Genomic DNA, 22,284 nt, shown 5'->3' with positions numbered 1-22,284 from the left:
ATGATTGAACCTCCTTGGGCTAAAACATCCACGTACCTACAGATCCGGTTCCGTCGATGATGGCGGTCACGGTGGCCAGGGCATGGGAGTTTCCCTTCAGGCTTTTGTGTGTCCCCTGGAGAGGAAGGAACATCAGTGTGAAGCATGCCCCAGCAATGGCAGAGTGAGAAATAAACCTATACTTCCTGCACGACAATCCACCCAAACCACTGTGCAAAGCAAAACGTGGCATCTTTCCATTAGGAGACTGAAGATCTACTCCATCCCAGACTCATCTTGGAAAAGCATGCAAAGCTTCAAATGTTTTTAGTAGTAAAAAAATCATCAGAGATAATAATACTTGTCCAAGTGCATTCTGGTTTCCCTGGTAGCTCAGACAGTAAAGAATCTGTCTAATACAGGAGACCCGGGTTTGACCCCTGGTTCATGAAGATCCCTGGTTCATGGAGGAGGGATGGGCAACCCACTCCAGTATTCTTGCCTGGAGGATCCCGTGGACAGAGGAGCCTGGTGGGCTACAGTCAATGGGGTCACAAAGAGTTGGACACGACTGACAGACTAACACTTTCAGATGTATTCTAGTTAAAAGAACTCTTAGAATTCTCTCCAATAAACAAGCCTTTCCTTGGCACCATCACTGAGGCACCGTATCATCCAGCATGGAAAATGAAAAGACGAATGGTGCTCGTCCTGTCCCCAAGCTGAGTGCTGGAGCCGGCAGAAAGGATTGAGGGCGCTTGGGAGCTTGTGTGGGGAAGGCATGCTGGACAGACGGCTGAGAAGCCTGGCCTCCTCCCACAAGTCTGTACACCATGTGTGGGGAACTGCTCGTGGTTTTCAATAAGCTTTTAATTTAGAACAATCTTAGATTCATGGAAAATGTGCACAGAGAGGACAGCTGTTACAAGCCCTGCACTCACTTTGCCCTGTGTTAACATCTTGCACTGTTGGGCTACATTTGTCATGATGAATGACCCAATATTGATGCCTCATCATGAAAATCCATGATTTTTTCAGACCCCTGGCTTTTTATCTAGTGTCTAACTGAATCTGTGTCCCAGGAGCCCACCCAGGACATTTAGTCCATGTGACTCCTGGGGCTCCTCTTGGCTGTGACAGTTTTGCAGATGTTGCTTCTGGGACTTTCCTTGTTTCCTGTGACTGGATGGGTGTCGGTTCTAGGAGGGAGATCACGGAGGTGAAGGACCGTGGGCATCACCTCTCACCCTGCATCCATGCATCAGCTTGATGCCTCCCTGCTGGTGCTGACTGTGACCTCGGCGGAAGTGGGTGCTGTTGGCTTTCTCCCCTGAGAAGTTACTCGATCCCCCCTCCCCACGCCATCCTCTGTGCTCAGCCCGCCCCTGAGGACAGGGGAGTTGGGCTCCCTGCCCCGGGCAGAGGACCTGCCTACGCCCTTCTGTACAGGACACTGCCTCTCCTCTCCCAGTTCTTTATGGACACTACTTCCTATCAGGGGACTTTGTACTTCAGCGCAGTGCATGTATCCTGCCGATGTCCACACGTGGCTCCCGTGTGACATGTCTCGTCTTTCTTGTCAGGTAGATGAGACGGCCCTGCCGCCTCCAGGTCCAAAGAGCCTGGAGTCAAAGGCCACCTGTCAGCAGTGCTTCCTCCTGGAAGAACTGGGCAGGAGCCCCCGTGGATCCCCAGGCCTGCATGGAATTCACCACCCTGTGCAATAAACATTTCTTTACCACGCTGGACTCTGACTTGGAGCATGTCCTCCCAGGGCCAGGACCCCGCCTGGCTTGTCCCTGCAGTCCCCAAGACCGGCAGAGGGCTGGGCACAGAGTGGGACACCCACGGTGGGCTGGACTCTGCTGAGGCCCTATGGGTGGGCTCCAGGGGTCACGGCCTCTGGCTTCCTGGGCTGCCAGAGTGGCTCAGAGGAGTGAGCCAGACGCTGGCATCAGGCCTTGGGCCACTGGTTTATAGGACAGGGTGGCCATGTCCCCTTATCTGCTTCAGAAGACTCTTAGCATCCTTACTGGCCGTCTGCACAAGTGTGTTCATCGAAACAGACCATTTCACTATCAGAGACCACCCATCACAACAGTTGTGATGGAAGAGATGGCCGCCCCGCCAGCATCTGGCCCTGGCTCTGTGATGAGCTTCACGTACTCACCAGGTCGGCGGACACGGCAGTCGTGATGAGTGCGTACGGCCCGCTGACCAGGGCCCCGCTGAGGAGCAGCATGGCTGCAGGAGACAGAAGCCCAGAGGGGGGTCAGCCAGCAGGACAGGCCCCCGGGGGAGCCTCTGCCATCTAAGCTTCTCCCTGTTGGTCATCCTGGCATCGCACGCTGGCCCTGCCCTGATCTGGACACGGGCCGGTCCTGGAAATATGCCCACACCACCAGGAGTGGCCACGGCTGGAGCAAGCGTCATAAACATCTTCCATTAAACTTGCCCTGAGATGGTTGTAGGGCTAATCACACTTTCCCAAAGACTCAAGCCAAGTTCAGAGAACCTGGCCCCTGTTTTCTTGAACCTGGAGAGCAGAAGCCATGCTGAGAGGAAGTGAGAACCTGGACGTCCGAGCCCAGACGTGACCACAGATGTGACCACAGGCGTGATGTGTGTGAGCACCAGAGGCGGCCACCACCACAGCCTCATCTGCAGCGGACAGGACTTCCTCTCTTTGCCCACAGCCACTGACGGCCACCCCCAGGAGACCTGGGGCCCCAGCACAGCCCAGTCCCCGATGGGCGGGACCACCATGCCCATTCCCAAAATGCAGTCTCCTAACCTGACCCCGGGTTCACTTTCCCGAACCACCCTCTGGGTCACATTGCTCTGTGTGGAAGCTCCTGGACTAATGGGTCACTTCATGGGCCCCTTGCATCCGGAATTTGCCCTCTGGGTAGCTTTTAATGGGATCCCTACCAATCCCCTCTGCTGGGTTGTGAGACCAAAAGAAGCGTTTACTCAACGTCAGAGCCTTAATTTGATAGAGCTGCTTGTGCAAAGTTAAAAATAGAGGCTGTGCCCAGAGTGGCAGTTGACGGAGTAGCTCAGAGGTCAGGCCGCCCCCGGGCTTGTGATGCTGGTGCAGGACCTGGGGACCACAGCTCCTCCTGCTGCCTTCCAGGGGATGTGGCTTCTCTGAGGGACTCCTGCACTGGGCACCCAGGGCTTCTCACAGGCCAGCCCCGGGGCCTGAACTCTCCTACACTGGCCCTTAAACCTATGGCCTCAGTTCTGCAGGCAGGATCCCCGTGGGCCCCTCTGAAAGTGCCCCCTCCAAGGAGGAACACAAGGATGATTTTAGCCACAGTGCGCAAGCCACATCTTTGCTTCTTTGCTGATTTTTCAGTTCATCTCACAAAGCTGTGTGGACCAAAAAATGGCTGAAGGAAAGAAAGACCTCATGGACTCACCTATGGTGGCTTCCAGCCCCATTCTGCTGATGGAGGAGAACGCGTAGAGCTGTGAACGGTGTCAAAACAGGAGAGGAAAAAAGGTTTACTATGAGCAGCTGAGAGATTTCCCAGGAATGTGTATTTCTGAAAAGTGACTCTTGGGCAGCAGCCAGACAGTGGAAGGAAGGCCATGGTGCCCTGGCAGGCTGTCCAAAGACAGGTGTCCAAATGCTTGCAAACTGTCCCCAGGCTGGACGCAGACATATAGGGTCTGCTGAGCTGGAAACCTGGGAGCGCCCCACCCTGAGCTCCTGGGGGAGGACCCTGGGTTTGGCGCAGCTCTCCCTGAGCCCCATGTCCCCTCCTGGGCCATAAGCCCTGAATGCCAGGGCCCGGGTGGTGAGGGGACCCCCGTCAGTGCTTGTGCGTCAAGGTTCTCAGAGTGTTTGTGCTGGGCAATGTCCAGGGCCCCAGGATAACTGAAGATTGGGTTTTGTTCAGCCCAGTGGAGCGGCAGATGGGCAAAGCAGTCAGTGCAAGTTGATGAGCAATAATACTACGTATGATGTTGAGGAAACAGTGATGGTATAACCATGTTCCCCTTGACCATCGTCTTCACCCTGTGAGGTGGTGCTGCCGGCATCCTCATTTTTCAGATGAGGAAACTGGGGCTCAGAGGGAGAGTAAGCTGCCCACTAAACACTTGAAAAGCAATGGAACCTGGGTTATGAGGGGAGGGGTGGCGCTCCCCAGGGAAGCGGGTAGGGCAGCCACAGTGGGGGTGCTCCAAATGAGCAGGCGCCTGCGGGGGGGGGGAGGAGAGAGGGGGGGAAGGGCACCCCAAAGAGAACAGCCCACACACACACGTGAAGGCAGGGAGGAGGGAGGAGCCGCGCTGGTGCGCAGTGTGCAGGGGGCAGGGGGCTGGGGGAGGGGAGGCTGAGTGGGGGGCCCTGAGTGGAGCAGAGGTGACACCAGGTCCCGGAAACCAGAGCCCCGAGAGGAGCTGCGCCGGCAGCTGCAGGTATGTGGGTGGGAGGACAGGGGGGCTGTTCCGGAGGTGTGGGGGCCGAGACGAGGCGGAGGGGCTGCCAGGCCTACCGTCGGGGCCGCGAGCAGCAGCATCAGGCCGCAGGTGGAGGCCCTTTTCTCCAGGCGATCAGAGATCACACCTGCCAGGATCCCACCTGCAAGGCAGACGGAGGATCCTGAGGGGTGTACGTGCCCGACGGGGCCCGCACTGCCACAGCAGCAAGGAGAGGAGGACCTCTTCCCTGGGCCCTTTCCACCCCTTGAGCAGGCTGGCCCCAAAGCCCCTTTGCCTGTGAGCATCCTAGCACCACCAGTCTCTCGCCCACCAGGTATCCTGGTCCTCAGGGAGCCCAGGATGGGGCGTGACCTGCTATCAGAGGCCAGGCACTGGGGGCCTCCCAGTAGGGAGCCAAGTCAAACAGCATCCAGGCTGAGGGTGTCCATGCATCACCTCAGTGGTGAACGATTTTGTCAAAGTAGGACAAGAGGAAACGAACTCACCAAAGATTCCGCCCACGTCAAACAAGGTGGAGAGCTCCCCCGCCTTCTTGACATCAAGGTGATCTGTTAGGATGACAGCAGAGTGTTTAAAGTGATAACCAAGAAGGACCTATTGTACAGTACAGGAAACTCTGCTCAATGCCATGTGACAGCCTGGATAGGAGGGGACTTTGGGGGAGAATGGATACATATATATGTATGGCAGAGTCCCTTGGCTGTTCACCTGTAACTATCACAACATTGTTCATCGGCTACACTCCAATACAAAATTAAAAGTTAAAAAAAAAAAATGATGGCAGAATGTCACTGTGAGAAGGCCGCAGCAGTGTACAAGCCACACACAACATTCTTTTGTTTCACAAGCATGATTTAAACCAAACAGCAATTATGATATCCATGATCAGATTAGCGGAGAAGGCAATGGCAACCCACTCCAGTACTCATGACTGGAAAATCCCATGGACAGAGGAGCCTGGTAGGCTACCATCCATGGTGTCGCACAGAGTCGGACATGACTGAGCAACTTCACTTTCACTTTTCACTTTTGTGTATTGGAGAAGGAAATGGCAACCCACTCCAGTGTTCTTGCCTGGAGAATCTCAAGGATCGGGGAGGCTGGTGGGCTGCTGTCTAAGGGGTTGCACAGAGTCGGACAGGACTGAAGCGACTTAGCAGTAGCAGCAGATCAGATTAACATTAAAATAGTAATTATCAGAGTAGATGGGAAAAAAAGGAGTGTGCTTTGTGGGCAGACACACAGAAAGTGTGAACAATGAACACTCCTAACCGAAAGGTGAGGGTTCACCTGGCTCTATCTAGGTATCACCCCGCCTTTGCTCTGCGTCCCCTCAGGGCAGCTGTGACGTCCTGGGGAAGGGCTGGCCCGTGGGAGCCCCTCAACATAGACCATATGACCCTCCCACTTTCAAACCTGGGAGGGGCTGAAACCTCCTCCCCCAGAGAAGGAGGCCGAGGTCTTAGGATGCTCAGCGCAGGACTCTGTGTCTCCCAGCCCCCACCTAGACTGACGGGTGATGCTGGATGGTCCCCTCACTGCCTCCAACTCCCATCCCGAGAAACTCTGCCATGTTGCCTTGGGCTCACGCCCCTCTCTGCTGGTCCTTACAATACTGCTAGTGAAACGGAGCAGGACCTTATGGTCCCTTCCCCAGCCCGCGTCCTCCACCTGCCTTCTGTCTGTGGAAAAGCTTTAGCCAAAGAGTGAGTTTAATCAGAGCAGTGAGAAAATGCAGAAACAAAAGAACACAGTCAAATGAGACCACACAATAATAATGTAGCTATTAAGCAAAGTCAAGGACCTCCTCAAGGACTATAGATAATATTTGGGGCCATCTCCTGTGAGCTGTCTTACAGACACCAAAACCCCTACCCGGTGAAATGATGGTTAATGCAGGTTAATGATGACCAGATTGTAGTTGTGACATAAGCTGCCACAGTTCCAAGAACTGGCCTCAAGGAAATGGAAACAAACCAATCCTGGAACTGAAGATTCAGTTCAGTTCAGTCGCTCAGTCGTGTCCGACTCTTTGTGACCCCTTGAACCACAGCATGCCAGGCTTTCCTGTCCATCACCAACTCCCGGAGTTCACCCAAACCCATGTCCATTGAGTCAGTGATGCCATCCAGCCATCTATCTCATCCTCTGTCATTCCCTTCTCCTCCTGCCCTCAATCTTTCCCAGCATCAGGGTCTTTTCCAATGAGTCAGCTCTTCACATAAGGTGGCCAAAGTATTGGAGTTTCAGCTTCAACATCAGTCCTTCCAATGAGTACACAGGACTGATCTCCTTTAGAATGGACTGGTTGGATCTCCTTGCAGTCCAAGGGACTCTCAAGAGTCTTCTCCAACACCACAGTTCAAAAGCATCAATTCTTCGGTGTTCAGCTTTCTTTATAATACAACTCTCACATCCACACATGACTAGTGGAAAACCATAGCCTTGACTAGATGGACCTTTAACTGAAGATTAACTGCACTGAAAACAAGATGACCCTGGTCAGATCACCAGTGACCAGTATCCAGATGACTGTCAGAGCTGACTGCTGTTTCTGCATGTAGCCCCTCCCTCCATGTATAAAAGCTCTTGCCCTCTGGCTGGCCATCAGTGGGGGGAAGTTGGCCTTTGGACATGCAACCCCTCCCCCACTCCTGTTGCCAGCATCCAACATAGAACAAACTTTCCTTTCCACCAACCTTGCCTCTTTATTAGCTTTTGAGCAGTGAGCAGCCCCACCCTGCTTTCAGTTACACTGGGGACACGTGGTCTGTGCTCTGGAGCCCCCATGCCCCAAATTTCTCCTCTTTTCACATTCACTGGGGCACGCACCTCCCAGGGACCCTGGTTCCTTTGCTTTGTCCTCGAAATCCCTAACTCGGGGGCCCAGAGGCCCTGCTGACTGTCTGGGTCCCTGTTCAGTTGTGGCTGCAGCCCCTACACAGGAACCTCTGCTCAGAGAACTGCTGGTCTTTCCCATCTTCCCCCGTGGTCACGCCCAGGACGTGGGGTATATGTTACTACAAACTGGTCTGCTGTGTAGTAACATACAGCTTTAGCCCCTGCTGGACTTCTGAAATGCAGGACAAGCTGTCTGCTACCCCGGAGTTACAGCTCAGCTCCAGGAAGCGATTTCCAGGTCAGTCATGAAGGCTGTATTATCTGAGATCCCCAGGGCCTCTCTCCCTGCTCACCAGCTGCTGTGACCAAGTCAGATGCAGCCTAAATTTAAAAGCAGGCTGCCCCAGATAGGAAGCCCCTTGGGGAACCAGTAGCCACAGCTGGGGAACACCAGGTCAGCCCTTTAAACTCCATCTAGGTTCTCATCATGGCAATAAAACATTCCTATCTGGATTCTCTTTGTTTGTTGTTGTTCAGTTGCTGAGTTGTGTCTGACTCTTCGTGGCCCATGCCAGGCTCCTCTGTCCTCTGCTTTCTCCCAGAGTTTGCTCGGATTCTTGTCCACTGAGTTGGTGATGCCATCTAACCATCTCATTGTCTCCACATCTACCTCTCTTTGTCCACACGTTTCTGCTAATCATGCTATGTGATTCAAGAGCATCATGCATCTCTCTCCTTCCCAAGTTTAGAGACACCAGTGGATAAAAGGGAGTCCTGATCACAGCCCTTGAACAGAACCTCCCAGCTGTGCTGCTAGCAAAGGTACTCACCTACATTTGTGATGTAGAGTGGAAGCCAGAAAAGGAACGTGTAGCTGACCAGTTTCGCAAACAGCAGACACAGAGAGAACTCTATCACGCCCTGAAAGAGAGGGAAGGACAGAAGACAGGCCTTGGCCCATGACCCCGTAGAAATGGAGCGATGTTCTGACGAGTGAGGCTTTGTAAGCAGCTTTTGGCAGGGAGGAGCTCTCTGCAGGAGGCCCCTTTTGTCTTGTCTCTTTAGCAAAGCTATAACATGTTGTTAATGGTGGTGTTCAGTCCTAAGTCATGTCCAACTCTGGACGATAAACTACCAGGCTTCCCTGTTCTTCACTATCTCCCAGAGTTTGCTCAAACTCATGTCCACTGAGTTGGTGATGCCATCCAACCCTCTCATCCTCTGCCGCCCCCTCCTCCTGCCCTCAGCCTTTCCCAGCATCACAGTCTTTCCAGCGAGTCTGCTCTTCACATCAGGCGGCCAAAGGATTGGAGCTTCAGCTTCAGCATCAGTCCTTCCAGTGGGTATTCAGGATTGATTTCCTTTAGGGTAGACTGGTCCTTGCAGTCCAAGGGACTCTCAAGAGTCTTCTCAACACCACAATTCAAAAGCATCAGTTCTTTGGTGCGCAGACTTCTTTATGGTCCAACTCTCACATTCACACACGACTACCGGGAAAATCTTAGCTTTGACTATATGGACCTTTGTCAGGAAAGCAATGTGTCAGCTTTTTTAATACGCTGTCTAGGTTTGTCATAGCTTTTCTTCCAAGGAGCAAGCATCTTTTAATTTCACGGCTGCAGTCACTGTCCACTACATTTTAACTAAACTTAAACCAGTCACTCACATACTCTACTCATTTCTGGCCAGGGCCAGATCTTTCAAATCTTTTGCTCACACAATACTTTGCCTAACTGGTCAGTTCTTCCCTAGATCAAAGAAGTAAAAATGAAAAATAAATAATTAACAGATGACCAGATCTCCTCCTTGGCTTCCCCTTCAGTAATCTCACAAGCGAACTGTGTGAACAATGCAGCATCTGGAGGAAGATCACAAAGAGTCGCCAAGCCTGCAGGCAGTGGGGTGATGATGGCCCTGATCCTCCATCTCAGTGATTAACTGAGATTACTTTTTCTTTTTAAAAACTTTTGTGGCCTCTTCGGAGTTGGTTTGGGGGACACAAGTCCTCCTCCCTGACTGCTGGCTACTCTGGTTAAAGCAACTTTCCTTTCTATCAGCATTTGCTTCTCGAGTGTTGAATTCAAGCAGCGAGCAGCTGGACCTGAGTTCAGTGATACCCAGAAGAGACATGTAGATTCTGATAAGGAAACTGAGGTGAGGGGTCTCGCGGCTATTGAGAAATGCTTATATGTTCCACTTTGTGTCTACATTTAGGAAGAGGTGGCCCTTGTGAGATAGTAAGTCCAGGTATCACTTGGGAAATGAGCATGAGAAATCGGGTAACACTAAGGAACCGACTCCTCGGTTGCTGCTCCCAGGCTATCACAGTGCATAGCTTATGAACACCCTTCAAATCCAAGCAGAGGTCAGATATGCAATTCATGTCAATGCTCTGGAAATTAAACGTTTCACAGTCACACCCAGTATGGGAGGTGTGTATAATGTACTTCATGCTTACCAAGTGCGTGCCAGTGTGCCTGTTGTGTAGTTAATGATCTCATTTGATGCCGAGAACAGCACTAACTAGTTGTACAGCCACCGAGGCTGCCCTACAGTGAGGAAACAGGCCTAGAGTGGTTACCACCTGTGCCAGGCACACCCAGCCCGCCCGTGGCAGGGCCAGGTCAGGCCAGGCCAGGGGTCTGAAGCCTGTTCTTGCCTCCACCCAACTTCTGTTTATGGTGGGCACCTTAATTTTAGCAACAGTATTTGACCCAGCTACACAATAAAGGAACAACAGAAAAGTTACTACTTGTTATTAACAAATTTTAAAAATAACTGATATTTGGAACTAGCATCTCCTGCAGGCCAAACCCCCAGAGATCTTTGTTAGGGACCCTGGAGAGTCCAGGCCGGACCTTCAGTGGTTTCTTCTGGCAGGAGAGCAGCTCCCGGGTCCTCAGCAGCCCAGTTTCATCTGGGAGCTGGCAGAACTTTCTGTTTAAAGCAGCAGTTCTCAGTTCCTTCATTGGGTGCCATGATGCAGAGGTTCTGCGTGGACTGTTGGGTTTCTAGCTCAGCACAGTTGCTGTGGAGCTTCTGGGTTCCCTCTTCCAATTCTCCCCGAGGCCAGCATGAGGGAAGTGCCCTTGACTGCATCTGTTCCCCTGAACAGGCACCCAAGGGCAGGAGCTAGGTGTTCTAGAGTGTGGTCCCCAGGGGCCAGTGTGCTCTTCCCCTCCTCCCATCTCTGCTCTTGGCTCCCTGCCTTTGTCCCTCTCCACAGCTCCACGTCAGAGGAACACAGTTGCTCATAGGCCTTTGCACAGCTCCCAGCATGCTCTGCTCTGGGAGCTCATGGATTTCACATCCATAATATACATATATAAAATATATTATAACTATTAACAGGTGAACAAAACACTGCAGCCTTATTCAGCCCTGAGCTGATCTGCTTGCAATTCTGGTTCATGTTATGGATTTCTATGAGCTTCCCAGGTAGCTCAGTGGTATAGAACCTGCCTTCCAATGCAGGAGGCACAGTTTCGATCCCTGAGTCAGGAAGATCCCCTGGAGGAGGAAATAGCAACCCACTCCAGTATGCTTGCCTGGAGAATCCCATGGACAGAGGAGCCTGGTGGGCTACATTTCATGGGGTTACAAAGAGTTGAACGAAACTGAGCCACTAAGGACAGCCCTTGGATTTCTAATGTGTAGATAATATGATCATGGATTTCTCTTTCTAAACTTATCAACAGCTCAGTGTCTATTCACAGCATTATGTGTAATTTGTAGTAAACAGACACTGTTCACAAATGCCCCCTCTTGAGAGGGTCGTGTACTCACGGGAATCTTCAGGGCCCCTGTGAAGCTGATGGCTGCCATGCCGCCCCCGCCGTCTGCCGGGAGGACGACCACGTGGTTCTGGTGGCCAGAGTGTTTTCCATCCGACAGCAGTAGACGCTGCATCTCTGGGTCCTGGAGACAAACCCGCAGAAAAAGAGAAAGAGAAGAAAATGTGTCATCAGGCCGTCGACTTGGGAGGTGGGTGTGCCCTGGACAGCATCCTCACATGGCCACTGCTTTTACGGCCATCAGCATCCACATGGTTTTGGGGAACACTAATCAAAGACGTGCAGAATCTTCTGACTCAACTCTAGGACTCTGTTTGCGAAAAATACTTTTCGATGTGGAAAAATACTTATATGATAAGATTAATGTCACGCTATTATTGAGAAAAATTGCTAAAGTACATCCACATAACTGACATATCCTGCAGTTGTAAAAAAAAAAAAGGTTGTGAGATTTGAAGAAATGAGAAAGTGCTTATGATACATTAAGCAATAAAACATCATTCAAAAGCATTTTCATTATGATCTCATTGAATGTTTAAATATAAACCTATTTAAGTAGGTTAACTATTGGATTATTTACAGAGAAAAAGAAGCTAAATTCTAAACCGACAATGGTTATCACTCAGTGGTAGCATTATGCGTGAAAGTGAAAGTTGCTCAGTCATGTCCAATTTCTTTGCGAGGCCATGGACTCTACAGTCCACGGAATTCTCCAGGCTGGAATACTGGAGTGGGTAGCCTTTCCCTTCTCCAGGGGATCTTCCCAACCCAGGTCTCCTGCATTGTAGGTAGATTGTTTACTGAGCCACAAGGGAAGCCCAAGAGTACTGGAGAGGGTAACCTATCTCTTGTCCAGCGGATCTTCCTGGCCCAGGAAGCAAACTGGGGTGTCCTGCATTGCAGGTGGATTCTTTACCAACTGAGCTATCATGGAAGCCCCAGAATTATGTGTAATTTGTATGAAATGTCAGTTAATTTTTTACATGATTCTGTATTTTTTAAGGAGTTCACAAAGGACACACATGATCACAAACAATATTATTTTAAACTTCATAAACTAATTCCAATATTTCATAAATTTTGATTCTGGACATGCCTAAAGTTTATCATCATTAAAGCAAAGAACAGTGGTCCCCAACTCAGGGTGGGACATCAAATCAGAGCAACGATGATTGAAAAATATCCTCATAAAGGCACTATGAAGGTCAAAGATTTAAAAAGAGATGTTTCTATGTATTCCTGACTTTCCACAAAATCAAAAAGGTTTTATTGATTTATCTCACCCACTCCAGTATTCTTGCCTGGAGAATTCCATGGACAAAGGAGCCTGCCAGGCTACAGTCCATTGGGTCACAAAGAGTCAGACACGACTGAGTGATTATCACTCACTCACACTATAAACTATGCAAGCGGTATTCAAAATGCAGTTAAATTGAAAAAAAAGAAAACGACAAAGCATTGCCACATCTGTTTCTTGATATCAGAATTCTCTTCTGGTGAAGAACAGAAATTTGGAAAACAGGGTGGCAGGCTGCAGCACGGGCAGCCCCTCGGGCACTGAGCACCCACCATGGCTCAGACATCGAGAGCTGGCCTCTGGTGAGCATGGCCACAGTTAACTACGTTCTCTGATGCTCCAGGATGCCGATGACAAGCCCCCGCTTGGAACCAGAGCATCCTCCTAAAGACAATGCCACAGAGGTATGTGAACACAGAGACCCTCTATTTGAGTCTGGAGATAAACTTCTCTCTGGAGAATTACACAGCTGTCCTGTGTGTGTGTTAAGTCACTTCAGTTATGTCCGACTCTTTGAGACCCTATGGACCATACCCACCAGGCTCCTCTGTCCTTGGGATTCTCCAGGCAAGAGTGCCGGGGTGGGTTGCCAATCCCTCTTCCAGGGATCTTCCCCACCCAGGGATTGAACCCGCATCTCTTACACCTCCTGCATTAGCAGGTGGGTTCTTTACCACTAGCACCAGCTGTCCTGTGTAGAAAACGAAATCAATTGTTCTCAACCCTGGCATCTCCTGGGCACTCTGAGAGACTCCCAGGCTGCACCCTGGACCCAATATAGCAATCTTGGGAGCAGGTCCCCAGAAAGTCGTTTGTGTCAGTAGGCTGAGAACCGCAGGATAGACTTTTTTTTAACACTAAAAGTTCTGACAGGTGAACCATGAAATGCAGCCAGATAATGAGAAAAAAGGAAGAGAAAAGACTGCTTAAACAGGAGGGTAGTAATTACAGGTCCAGCACAGAAACCCACCTGGTCACAGCCCAGGGTTGGCACTGACCCTTCCTCGTTCAGAACACTGGGTTCTGTATACTGGGTTCAAAGCCTCAGTCCAGCCCCTCTGCCCTAAGCCATGAGGAGCCCCTCAGGCCAGTCGGGAAGCCCTGTCTTCATTTAAGACAGGCCTCCTGCCCACACCTGCTCATCCTCTGTGCACAACCTGGGGGAGTGAGGAGGGGGTGGTTCCAGTCTCCTAAGGCCAGTATTTTGCAGCATCTGGAGGAGGGATCCGTGAGGTCAGGGGCGGGGTGGTTGGTTTCCAAAGCGAACCAGGAAAGCAAGGCTGCCTCCTTCTGGGAACCAACAGAGACCAGCTGGGGGAACTGGGTACGGGAAGCGGTATGCATTAGAGCCCCCAGGGCATCTGCTGGGACAGAGGGCCCTCAGTGGGCTGAGAGCTCATTCAGCCTAGGGCCGGCACTCTGAGGTTTACACATTCACAGAGCAAAAAGGCTCCGCGTGATGAAAGCAAGCGCACACGGGAGTTTGCATGAGAGATGGCTCAGCCCAGCCTCAACCTGTGCTGGCCCCACGTGGAGCTGTCGGATGGAGTAACCTTTATTTCTGTTTTTATTAAAGAATTTCTTATTGGAGTATAAATGCTTTACAATGTTGTGCTAGTTTCTTCTGTATAACACAGTGAATCAATTGTATGTATAGGTATATACATCCCTTCCCACTTGGACCTCCTTCCCTCCCCACCCCTCAATCCCTTAGATCTAGGTCATTAACCTTTAGCATCTAAACACCCGCTCAGCACCCTTTAAGTGGTTGCTGAGCCACACCCATCAGAAAGACCCTCAGAGGTGTAGGAGAGAGTAGGACTGGGAGTTTGGGATGAGCACATGGAAACTGGAATATATAGAATGGATAAACAAGGTCCTACTATAGAGCACAGGGAATTATATCCAATATCCTGTGATAAACCATAATGGAAAAGAATATGAAAAAGAATGTGTTAATATACGTGTGTATAACTGAGTCACTTTGCTGTACAGCAGGCAATTAATGCAGCATTGTAATTCAACTATACTTCAATAAAAATAAAATTTAAAAAGATAAAAAACAAGAAGTGGAAAGAATTATTAAACAAAAGACCCTTAGAGAAGCCAAAGATGACAAAAAAGACGCATAGCTATAAGGAAGACAAGTGTCAACCATCCCCAACATGACATCACGAAAACCCGCAAGGTTGGACGCAGGTCACCACATGGGAAGTGACCCCAGAGCCTCTTTCTCTGTTCACGTTCTTGTCCTCGCCCTACCGCCTTCTTTATGATTTTTTTTCCATGAAGTCATTAGGAGCCATGCCTGGGGCAGAAAAGGATTAAGCAGTCCCAGCTGAAAAGCCACTGTGGTCAGGGGCCTGGGTAAGGCTCAACTCTGAGCTGGTCACTCTGTGAAAGGGGACACCAGGGCGTGCTGTCAAACAGGTGACGCATCCTGCCTGCTGGCCCGGGGGCCACCTCCGGTGCATGAGGTCCTCCTATGACAGAGGGAGGGGACCAAGCCTGAATAGTGCACCAGGGCCAGCTGAAAGGAGACGCCCTTCCACCACGGCCGACGCCTGCCTGGTCACGTCCACGTCAAGGTCAGCCTGAAACAGGACCTCCTGGGGCCTCGGAATATGTCACTGTCTCTTTAGTGACATGTTGGTAAATAGACTTTCGTAGAAGAAAAAGAAAAAGGAAGAGGAAGTCACATTTATAAGACAGGGCTAGCTTTCCTGGCCAGTAACCACATTAGAGAGCCTTCCCAGGTGCCTCTAGTGGTAAAGAATCTGCCTGCCAACGCAAAAGATGCAGGTTTGATCCCTGGGCGGGGAAGATCCCCGGGAGGAGGGCGCAGCAACCCACTGCAGTACTCTTGCCTGGAGACAGACAGTCTTGCTTGGCTATAGTCCATGGTGTCCTAAAGAGTCAGACACAACTGAGCACACACACACACACACACACACACACACACACACACACACACACAACTACATTAGAATACAGGGCCTGGCTCTCACCTCTGGAAAAAGGTAAGTCTTCAGCAACAAATGGAGAGGAATTAGAGCCATCTGGACACTGATTAAGGGCTTCCCTGGCGGCTCAGATGGTAAAGCGTCTGTCTGCAATGCGGGAGACCAGGGTTCGATCCCTGAGTTGGGAAGATCCCCTGGAGAAGGCAATGGCAACCCACTCCAGTACCCTTGCCTGGAAAATCCCATGGACAGAGGAGCCTGGTAGGCTACAGTCCATGGGGTCTTAAAGAATCGGACACAACGGACATTGATTAAGACCCAATGCTTTATACCAGTATTTCTGTTCCCCCCAAATGTGTATGTTGAACTCCTATCTCTAACATGATGGAATTAGGAGGTGGGGCCTCCTACAGGTGATTAGGCCACAAAGGTGGAGCTGGGTGAGGAGGTTAGTGCCCATATAGGAAGAGACAGCAGAGAGCTGGCTTCTCTCCCTGCTCCACCAAGTGAGGGTTCCTGGGGAAGGGAGCTGCCCACCAGCCGGGAAGCAGGCTCCCTCCAGATGTCGGATCTGTTGGAGCCTTGATGTGGGACTTCCCAGCCTCCAAAAATACATGTTTAAAATGGGAGAAATAAATGTTTATTGTTTTAGCCACCCAGTCTATGATATTTTTGTTCCATCAGCCCAATCTGAGATACCTGATTTTGATGGAAACTCAGAAATGAGTAGAGATTTGAAAACATTTCAGTTGAATTTCACTAAATCCAAAAACCAAACTGTATGTGATACTATTTTTCCTTTTTCCATTATTTCAACCACCTGAAATAGTTCCCTTGGGCAATAAAGAAAAAAAAATGTAGGAAGTCTGTTTAGAACACTTATCCTTTAAGCTAACTGACTTGAGAATACCGTACACTTTCAAGGATTATAACCAAATATAAAGTGGCCCTGCAGCTGGGTGTGGTCAGCCAGACAGAAGCGATGCAAGGCATTTCTTGGGAGCATAGCCCTCCCTTGGTACCCGGGATCGGTAGGGGATTGGTATCAGGATTCCCCTTAGAGACTCAAATCCTTAGATACTCGAATCCTTTGTATACGATGGCTAAGAACAGTCGGCCCCCATATGGGTAGGTTTCACAGCCCTCTGGACACAAAGGGCTGACTACATCCTAAGAGGAGAGGTTCAGGTGAGGTCCAGGCCAGCAAAGAGCCCTGGACTGCTAACCTCTTCATTTCTGAGGCAAACCTGGCAGGGAGCTCAGCCCATCTGTGCCTCAACTTCCTCTTCTGTATAATGGACAGGCAGTGAAGGGGCTGGAAGCTGACTTTCTATGTTGTCTCTGGGTCCCCCTCTTATTTTCAGCCCACCTTATGCTCTCCCCACATGAAACCCCCTTGGGTCAGTATGTAAAGACTCAGCCCTCACCTCCTAGACAACTCTGTCCAAGGCCACTGGCTCAGGGAAGCTCCCAAGACCGGGCCTGAACTAGCGCCTGCTCAGTCCTCCCTGGGCAGCTCTGTCTGGTTGGTTTTCTCTCTGCACCCCACACCTGCCCTCTTCCCCCCAGGATGTGAGGTCCACAGGGGTGACAGATGTTGGGTGAGGAGTGAGGGGATGATGCCCTAGCACAGTCTCACCTGGAGAGGGGCTGCAACCCCAAATGCTGCAGATGGCTGTCCAATGAATGAATCGCTCACAAATCTGAGTCACAAACTTAAAGGAAGCACAGCTCACCATCCAAACAAAGTGAACAAATGTGAACTGAAGAAACACAACACCCTGGGTGTCGGCAACAGGGGTCACTGAGGCAGGACCCAACTGCCTGCCTGCGGAACTCACCGGAGGCTTGCTCCTCTCCTCGGCTGGGACCAGCTTCTGTGGCCAGAACCTGTGTGCACCATTCTCGTAGCCTCTCAGATGCTGAGGGAATAAAGTTAATTAGAGCAATTACTGAATCAATGACCAGAACTGACAGCTATGCTCACTGCCGCAAGCATAGTGTCTTCATGAAAATGCTACCCAGGGAAAATAAGGCAAATGTTTAAAACAAAACAAAGGCTGCTCAGTTTATTCTCAAGACTCCAGACCCTCAGAATAACAGAGGGTAAAAGTGAAATCCTTTCCTGAAGAATCATCCAAGACTGAAGAACATTGCTGTTGTTCAATTGCAAACTCATGTCCAACCCTTTGCGACCCCATGGACTGCAGCCAGCCAGGCTCCGCTGTCCATAGGATTTCCCAGGCAAGAATACTGGAGTGGGGTGCCATTCCCTTCTCCAGGGGATCTTCCTGGCAAGGGAGTGAATCCCCATTTCCTGCACTAGCAGGTCAATTCTTTACCACTGCACCACTTGGGAGGCCCCTAATCAGCTATACTCCAACTGTTTCTGTTCAGTCACTCAGTTTTGTCTCTTTGCAGCCTCACAGACTGCAGCACACCAGGCTCCTCTGTCCTTCACTATCTCCCAGAGTCTGTTCAAATTCATGTCCATTGAGTTGGTGATGCCATCCAACCATCTCACTCTCTGCTGCTCCCTTCTCCTTTCGCCCTCAATCTTTCCCAGCATTACGATCTTTTCCAATGAGCTGGCTCTTCACATCAGGTGGCCAAAGTATTCGAGCTTCAGCATCAGTCTTTCCAATGAATATTCAGGGTTGATTTCCTTTAGGATTGACTGGCTTGATCTCCACGCAGTCCAAGTGACTCTCAAGAGTCTTCTGAAGCATCATAATTTGAAAACCACAGTTCTTTGGCTCTCAGCCTTCTTTATGGTCCAGTTCTCACATCCATACACGATGTACTGGAAAAACCATAGCTTTGATTATTCGGACCTTTGTCGGCAAAGTGATAAGACCGAAGAATAAAAAAACGTAAAAATGCTGGTTAAGGCAACTTAACTTTTATGAATGGCTTTGACATTTTTAAGACTGAAAGGCCTTCAGAAATAATATAGGCCAATGTTTTTCTCTAACAAGTGAAAAAAAAAAAAAGAGACCTTCTTACATCAGCAGATTCAGAAGGAAGAAAACACTCTCCACATAGGCTTGTTGGACAAGATACAGCTCAGCCACTGGGGTTATGGTGTGTAAGTGTGTGTGTGTGTGTGTGTGTGTGTGTGTATACAGTAAATATGTTTTAATTTCTCTTGGTTCCCAGGTGGCATCAGTGGTAAAGAATCCACCTGCAATGCAGGAGACCTGGGTTCTGTCCCTGGATTGGGAAGATCCTCTAGAGGAGAGCGTGGCAACCCACTCCAGTATTCTTGCCTGGAAAATTCCACAGACAGAGGAGCCTGGTGGGCTACAGTTCACGGGGCCACAAAGAGTCAGTCACAACTGGGGGCACATGAGCCACAGCGCACTTAATTTCTGTTAGCTGCACCCGGGAGTGAAATTGCTGGGTCATCTGGTAACCCTATGCTTAACGTTTTGAGGAACTGCCAGACTGTTTTCCAAAGTGGTTGCACCATTTTAATATCCTCACCAGCAGTGTATGAGTATTCCAATCTGTTATTATCTTCTTGATTCAGCCAGTGCAATGAGTATGAAGTGGTATCTCATTATGGTTTCGATTACATTTCCTTGATGACTCACGACATTAAACAGCTTTTCATGTGTTTATTTGCCATTTATTTATCTTCTTTGGAGAAACACCTCTTCAGATTCTTTTAGCCCTTTTAAACTAGGTTGTCTTTCTATTACTGAGTTCTAAGTGTTCTTTATATGCTTCAGTTCAGTTCAGTTCAGTCACTCAGTCGTGTCCAACTCTTTGTGACCCCATGGACTGTAGCATTCCAGGCTTCCCTGTCCATCACTAACTACCAGAGCTTGCTCAAACTCATGTCCATCGAGTGAGTGATGCCATCCAACCATCTCATCCTCTGTCATCCCCTTCTCCTTCCACCTTCAATCTTTCCCAGCATCAAGGTCTTTTCCAACAAGTCAGTTCTTTACATCAGGTGGCCAAAGTATTGGAGTTTCAGCATCAGTCCTTCCAATGAACATTCTGGATTGATTTCCTTTAGGATGGTTCCTGAAGAACTATGGACAGAGGTTCGTGACATTGTATAGGAGGTAGTGATTAAGACCATCCCAAAGAAAAGGAAATGCAAAAACGCAAAATGGTTGTCTGAGGAGGCCTTACAAACAGCTGAGAAAAGAAGAGGTAAAGCCAAAGGAGAAACAGAACGATACACTCTTCTGAATGCAGAGTTCTTTACCTAATCTAGATACAAGTCTATGATCAGATACATGATTCGTGCATGTTTTCTACCATTCTTTGGGTTGTATTTTCACTTTCTTAATGGTATCCCTTGAAGCCTAGAAGTTTTAAATTCAGTGAAGTCCAATTTATCTGTTTTTACCTCCATGCTTTGTGGTTCTGGTGTCATATCCAAGGAGGCTGGCTTAATCCAAGATCATGAAGATTTCCTCCTGTATTTTCTTCTAAGAGTTTTATAGTTTTCGCTCTCACCTTTAGGTCTTTGGGGCTTCCCTGATAGCTCAGTTGGTAAAGAATCTGCCTGCAGTGCAGGAGACCCTGGTTCAATTCCTGGGTCGGGAAGATCCCCTGGAGAAAGGAAAGGCTACCCTCTCCAGTACTTCTGGACTTCCCTTGTGGCTCAGCTGGTAAAGAATCTGCCTGCAATGTGGGAGGCCTGGGTTCGATCCCTGGGTTAGGAAGATCCCCTGGAGAAGGGAAAGGCTACCCATTCCAGTATTCTGGCCTGGAGAATTCCATGGACTGGATAGTCCATGGGTTCCCAAAGAGTTGGATACGACTGAGTGACTTTCACTTTAGGTCTTTAATCCATTTTAATTTTGTGTATGGTATGAAGAAGTGTTCCAAATTCATTCTTTGAATGTGGCTATCCAGCTGTCTCAGCACCATGTGTTAAAAAGACTATCTTTTTCCCATTGAATGGTCTTGGCGCCTTTGTCGAAAAACAATTGACCATACACATGAGGGTTTGTTTCTGGACTCAGTTCTTGTCTATCGATCTAAATGTTTAACCTTATAATAGTAACATAGACAGAGCCTTAATTAGAGCAGCTTTGTAGTAAGTTTTGAAATCGGGATGTGTGAGTCCAGCTTCGTTCTTTTTCAGGATTTTTTTGGCTACTCTAGATTCCTTGAATTTTCATAAGAAATCAAGGATAAATTTATCAATTTTTTCCAAGAAGCCAGCTGGGGTTTTGATATAGATTACACACAATCAGTAGGTCCATCTAGGGAAATATTGCCATCTTGACAATATTCACTGAGTCTTCCTGGCCGTGAATACAGGATGTATTTTCATTTCTTAGGCCTTCAACTTCTTTCAACAATGTTTTGTAGTTTTCAATGGATATCAGTCTTGTCCTTCCTTGGTTAAATTTATTTCTGAGTATTTCATTCCTTTTGCTGTTACTGTCAATAAAATTGCCTTCTTAATTTCATTTTTGGATTGTTCATTGCTACTGTATAGAAATACAACTGACTTTTATATGCTGATTTTGTATCTTGCAATCTTGCTAATTTTTTAATTAGTTTGAATAGGTTTTTGGTGGATTCCTTGGGATTTCCTATAGACAAGATCACATCGTCTACAAAGAGGCACTTTTGACTTATTCTGCGTGCCTCTAATTTCACTTTCTTGTTCAGATGCTCTGGCTAGAACTTCTGTATGTTAACTAGAAATGGTGAGAGCAGTCATCCTTGTTCTGTTCCTGACGTTACAGGGAAAGCATCCCATCCGTTCATCATGAAGTGCGATGTTAGCTGCGGGTTTTCATCAATGCCCTTCATCTGGGTGAGGCAAGTCTCTTCTATGTCTAGTCTGCTGAGTGTTTCATCATTAAGGGATGCTGGATTTTGTTGAAGGCTTTCTCTGCTTCTATTGAAATGACCCCAGAGTTTCTGGTCCTTTATTCTATTGAGGTAAGTATTACATTAATTGATGTTCAGGTGTTAAACCAGGTGTGAGGAGATCAACCCTGGGATTTCTTTGGAAGGAATGATGCTAGAGCTGAAGCTCCAGTACTTTGGCCACCTCATGTGAAGAGTTGACTCATTGGAAAAGACTCTGATGCTGGGAGGGATTGAGGGCAGGAGGAGAAGGGGACGACCGAGGATGAGATGGCTGGATGGCATCACTGACTCGATGGACACGAGTCTGAGTGAACTCCAGGAGTTGGTGACGGACAGGGAGGCCTGGCGTGCTGCGATTCATGGGGTCACAAAGAGTCGGACACGACTGAGCGACTGAACTGAACTGAACTGATACTGGAATAAATCCCATTGAATCATGATGCTTAACCCTTTTCATATGCTGCTGGATTAGTATTCTGTTAAGTTTTGCATCTACACTCATGAGAGAACTTGGTCTGCAGTTTTCTGTTCTTGTGATGTTATAGGATAATATAGAATAAGCGGGGAGTGTTCTCTTTTGTTTCTTTGGAAGAGTTTGTGAATAGCTGGTATTAATTCTCTGAATGTTTGTCGGAATTCACCAGTGAAGTCCTCTAGTCCTGGGGTTTTCTTTGTATTCACATTAAAACTTTTCATTAATGATTCAGTTTCTTTCCTTGTTATAGGTCTATTCAGATTCTCTCTCGAGTCAGTTCTGGCAATTTATATTTTTCTAGGAATTTTCCCATTTATTCTAAGCTATCTAACTTGTTAGTATACAGTTGTCCATAGAATTCCTTTATGCTTCTTTCTATAAAGTTGGTAGTAACATCCCCTCTCTCATTCCAGATTTTGGTAATGTGAATCTTCTGTCTTTTTCCTGATCAGTCTAAAGGAGTCTCCATTTTATGGATCTTTTCAAAGAACCAACTTTTGACTTATGGTCAAGAAACGTTGCCTCCCAGTTTCAGTAAACAAAGAATGTTGCTGCCACCAAGCCATCAGCCACTACAGCCCCCTTCTAAGGTGTGCCCTGAGGGGTTTCAGGAAGATGAAAAAGGAT

At 48.8% G+C, this 22,284-nt stretch overlaps 1 protein-coding gene across 1 annotated transcript in view; it reads right to left on the bottom strand.

Moving 5' to 3' along the window:
* Window positions 1-22,284, bottom strand: part of SLC37A1 (solute carrier family 37 member 1) — a 48,392-nt gene that overhangs the window by 10,429 nt on the left and 15,679 nt on the right. The window contains exons 8-15 of the mRNA XM_068969459.1: window positions 17,171-17,251; window positions 11,062-11,193; window positions 8,106-8,196; window positions 4,920-4,982; window positions 4,488-4,573; window positions 3,405-3,453; window positions 2,150-2,223; window positions 37-115 (exon numbers count right to left, since the gene is read on the bottom strand). Coding sequence (XP_068825560.1) covers window positions 37-115; window positions 2,150-2,223; window positions 3,405-3,453; window positions 4,488-4,573; window positions 4,920-4,982; window positions 8,106-8,196; window positions 11,062-11,193; window positions 17,171-17,251 — 655 coding nt within the window. The remainder of the gene's footprint in view (window positions 1-36; window positions 116-2,149; window positions 2,224-3,404; window positions 3,454-4,487; window positions 4,574-4,919; window positions 4,983-8,105; window positions 8,197-11,061; window positions 11,194-17,170; window positions 17,252-22,284) is intronic.

The sequence above is a fragment of the Capricornis sumatraensis genome, chromosome 1 (genome assembly GCF_032405125.1).
Source record: "Capricornis sumatraensis isolate serow.1 chromosome 1, serow.2, whole genome shotgun sequence".
Lineage (NCBI taxonomy): Eukaryota > Metazoa > Chordata > Mammalia > Artiodactyla > Bovidae > Capricornis > Capricornis sumatraensis.
This window is presented reverse-complemented; position numbering and strand designations above follow the sequence as displayed.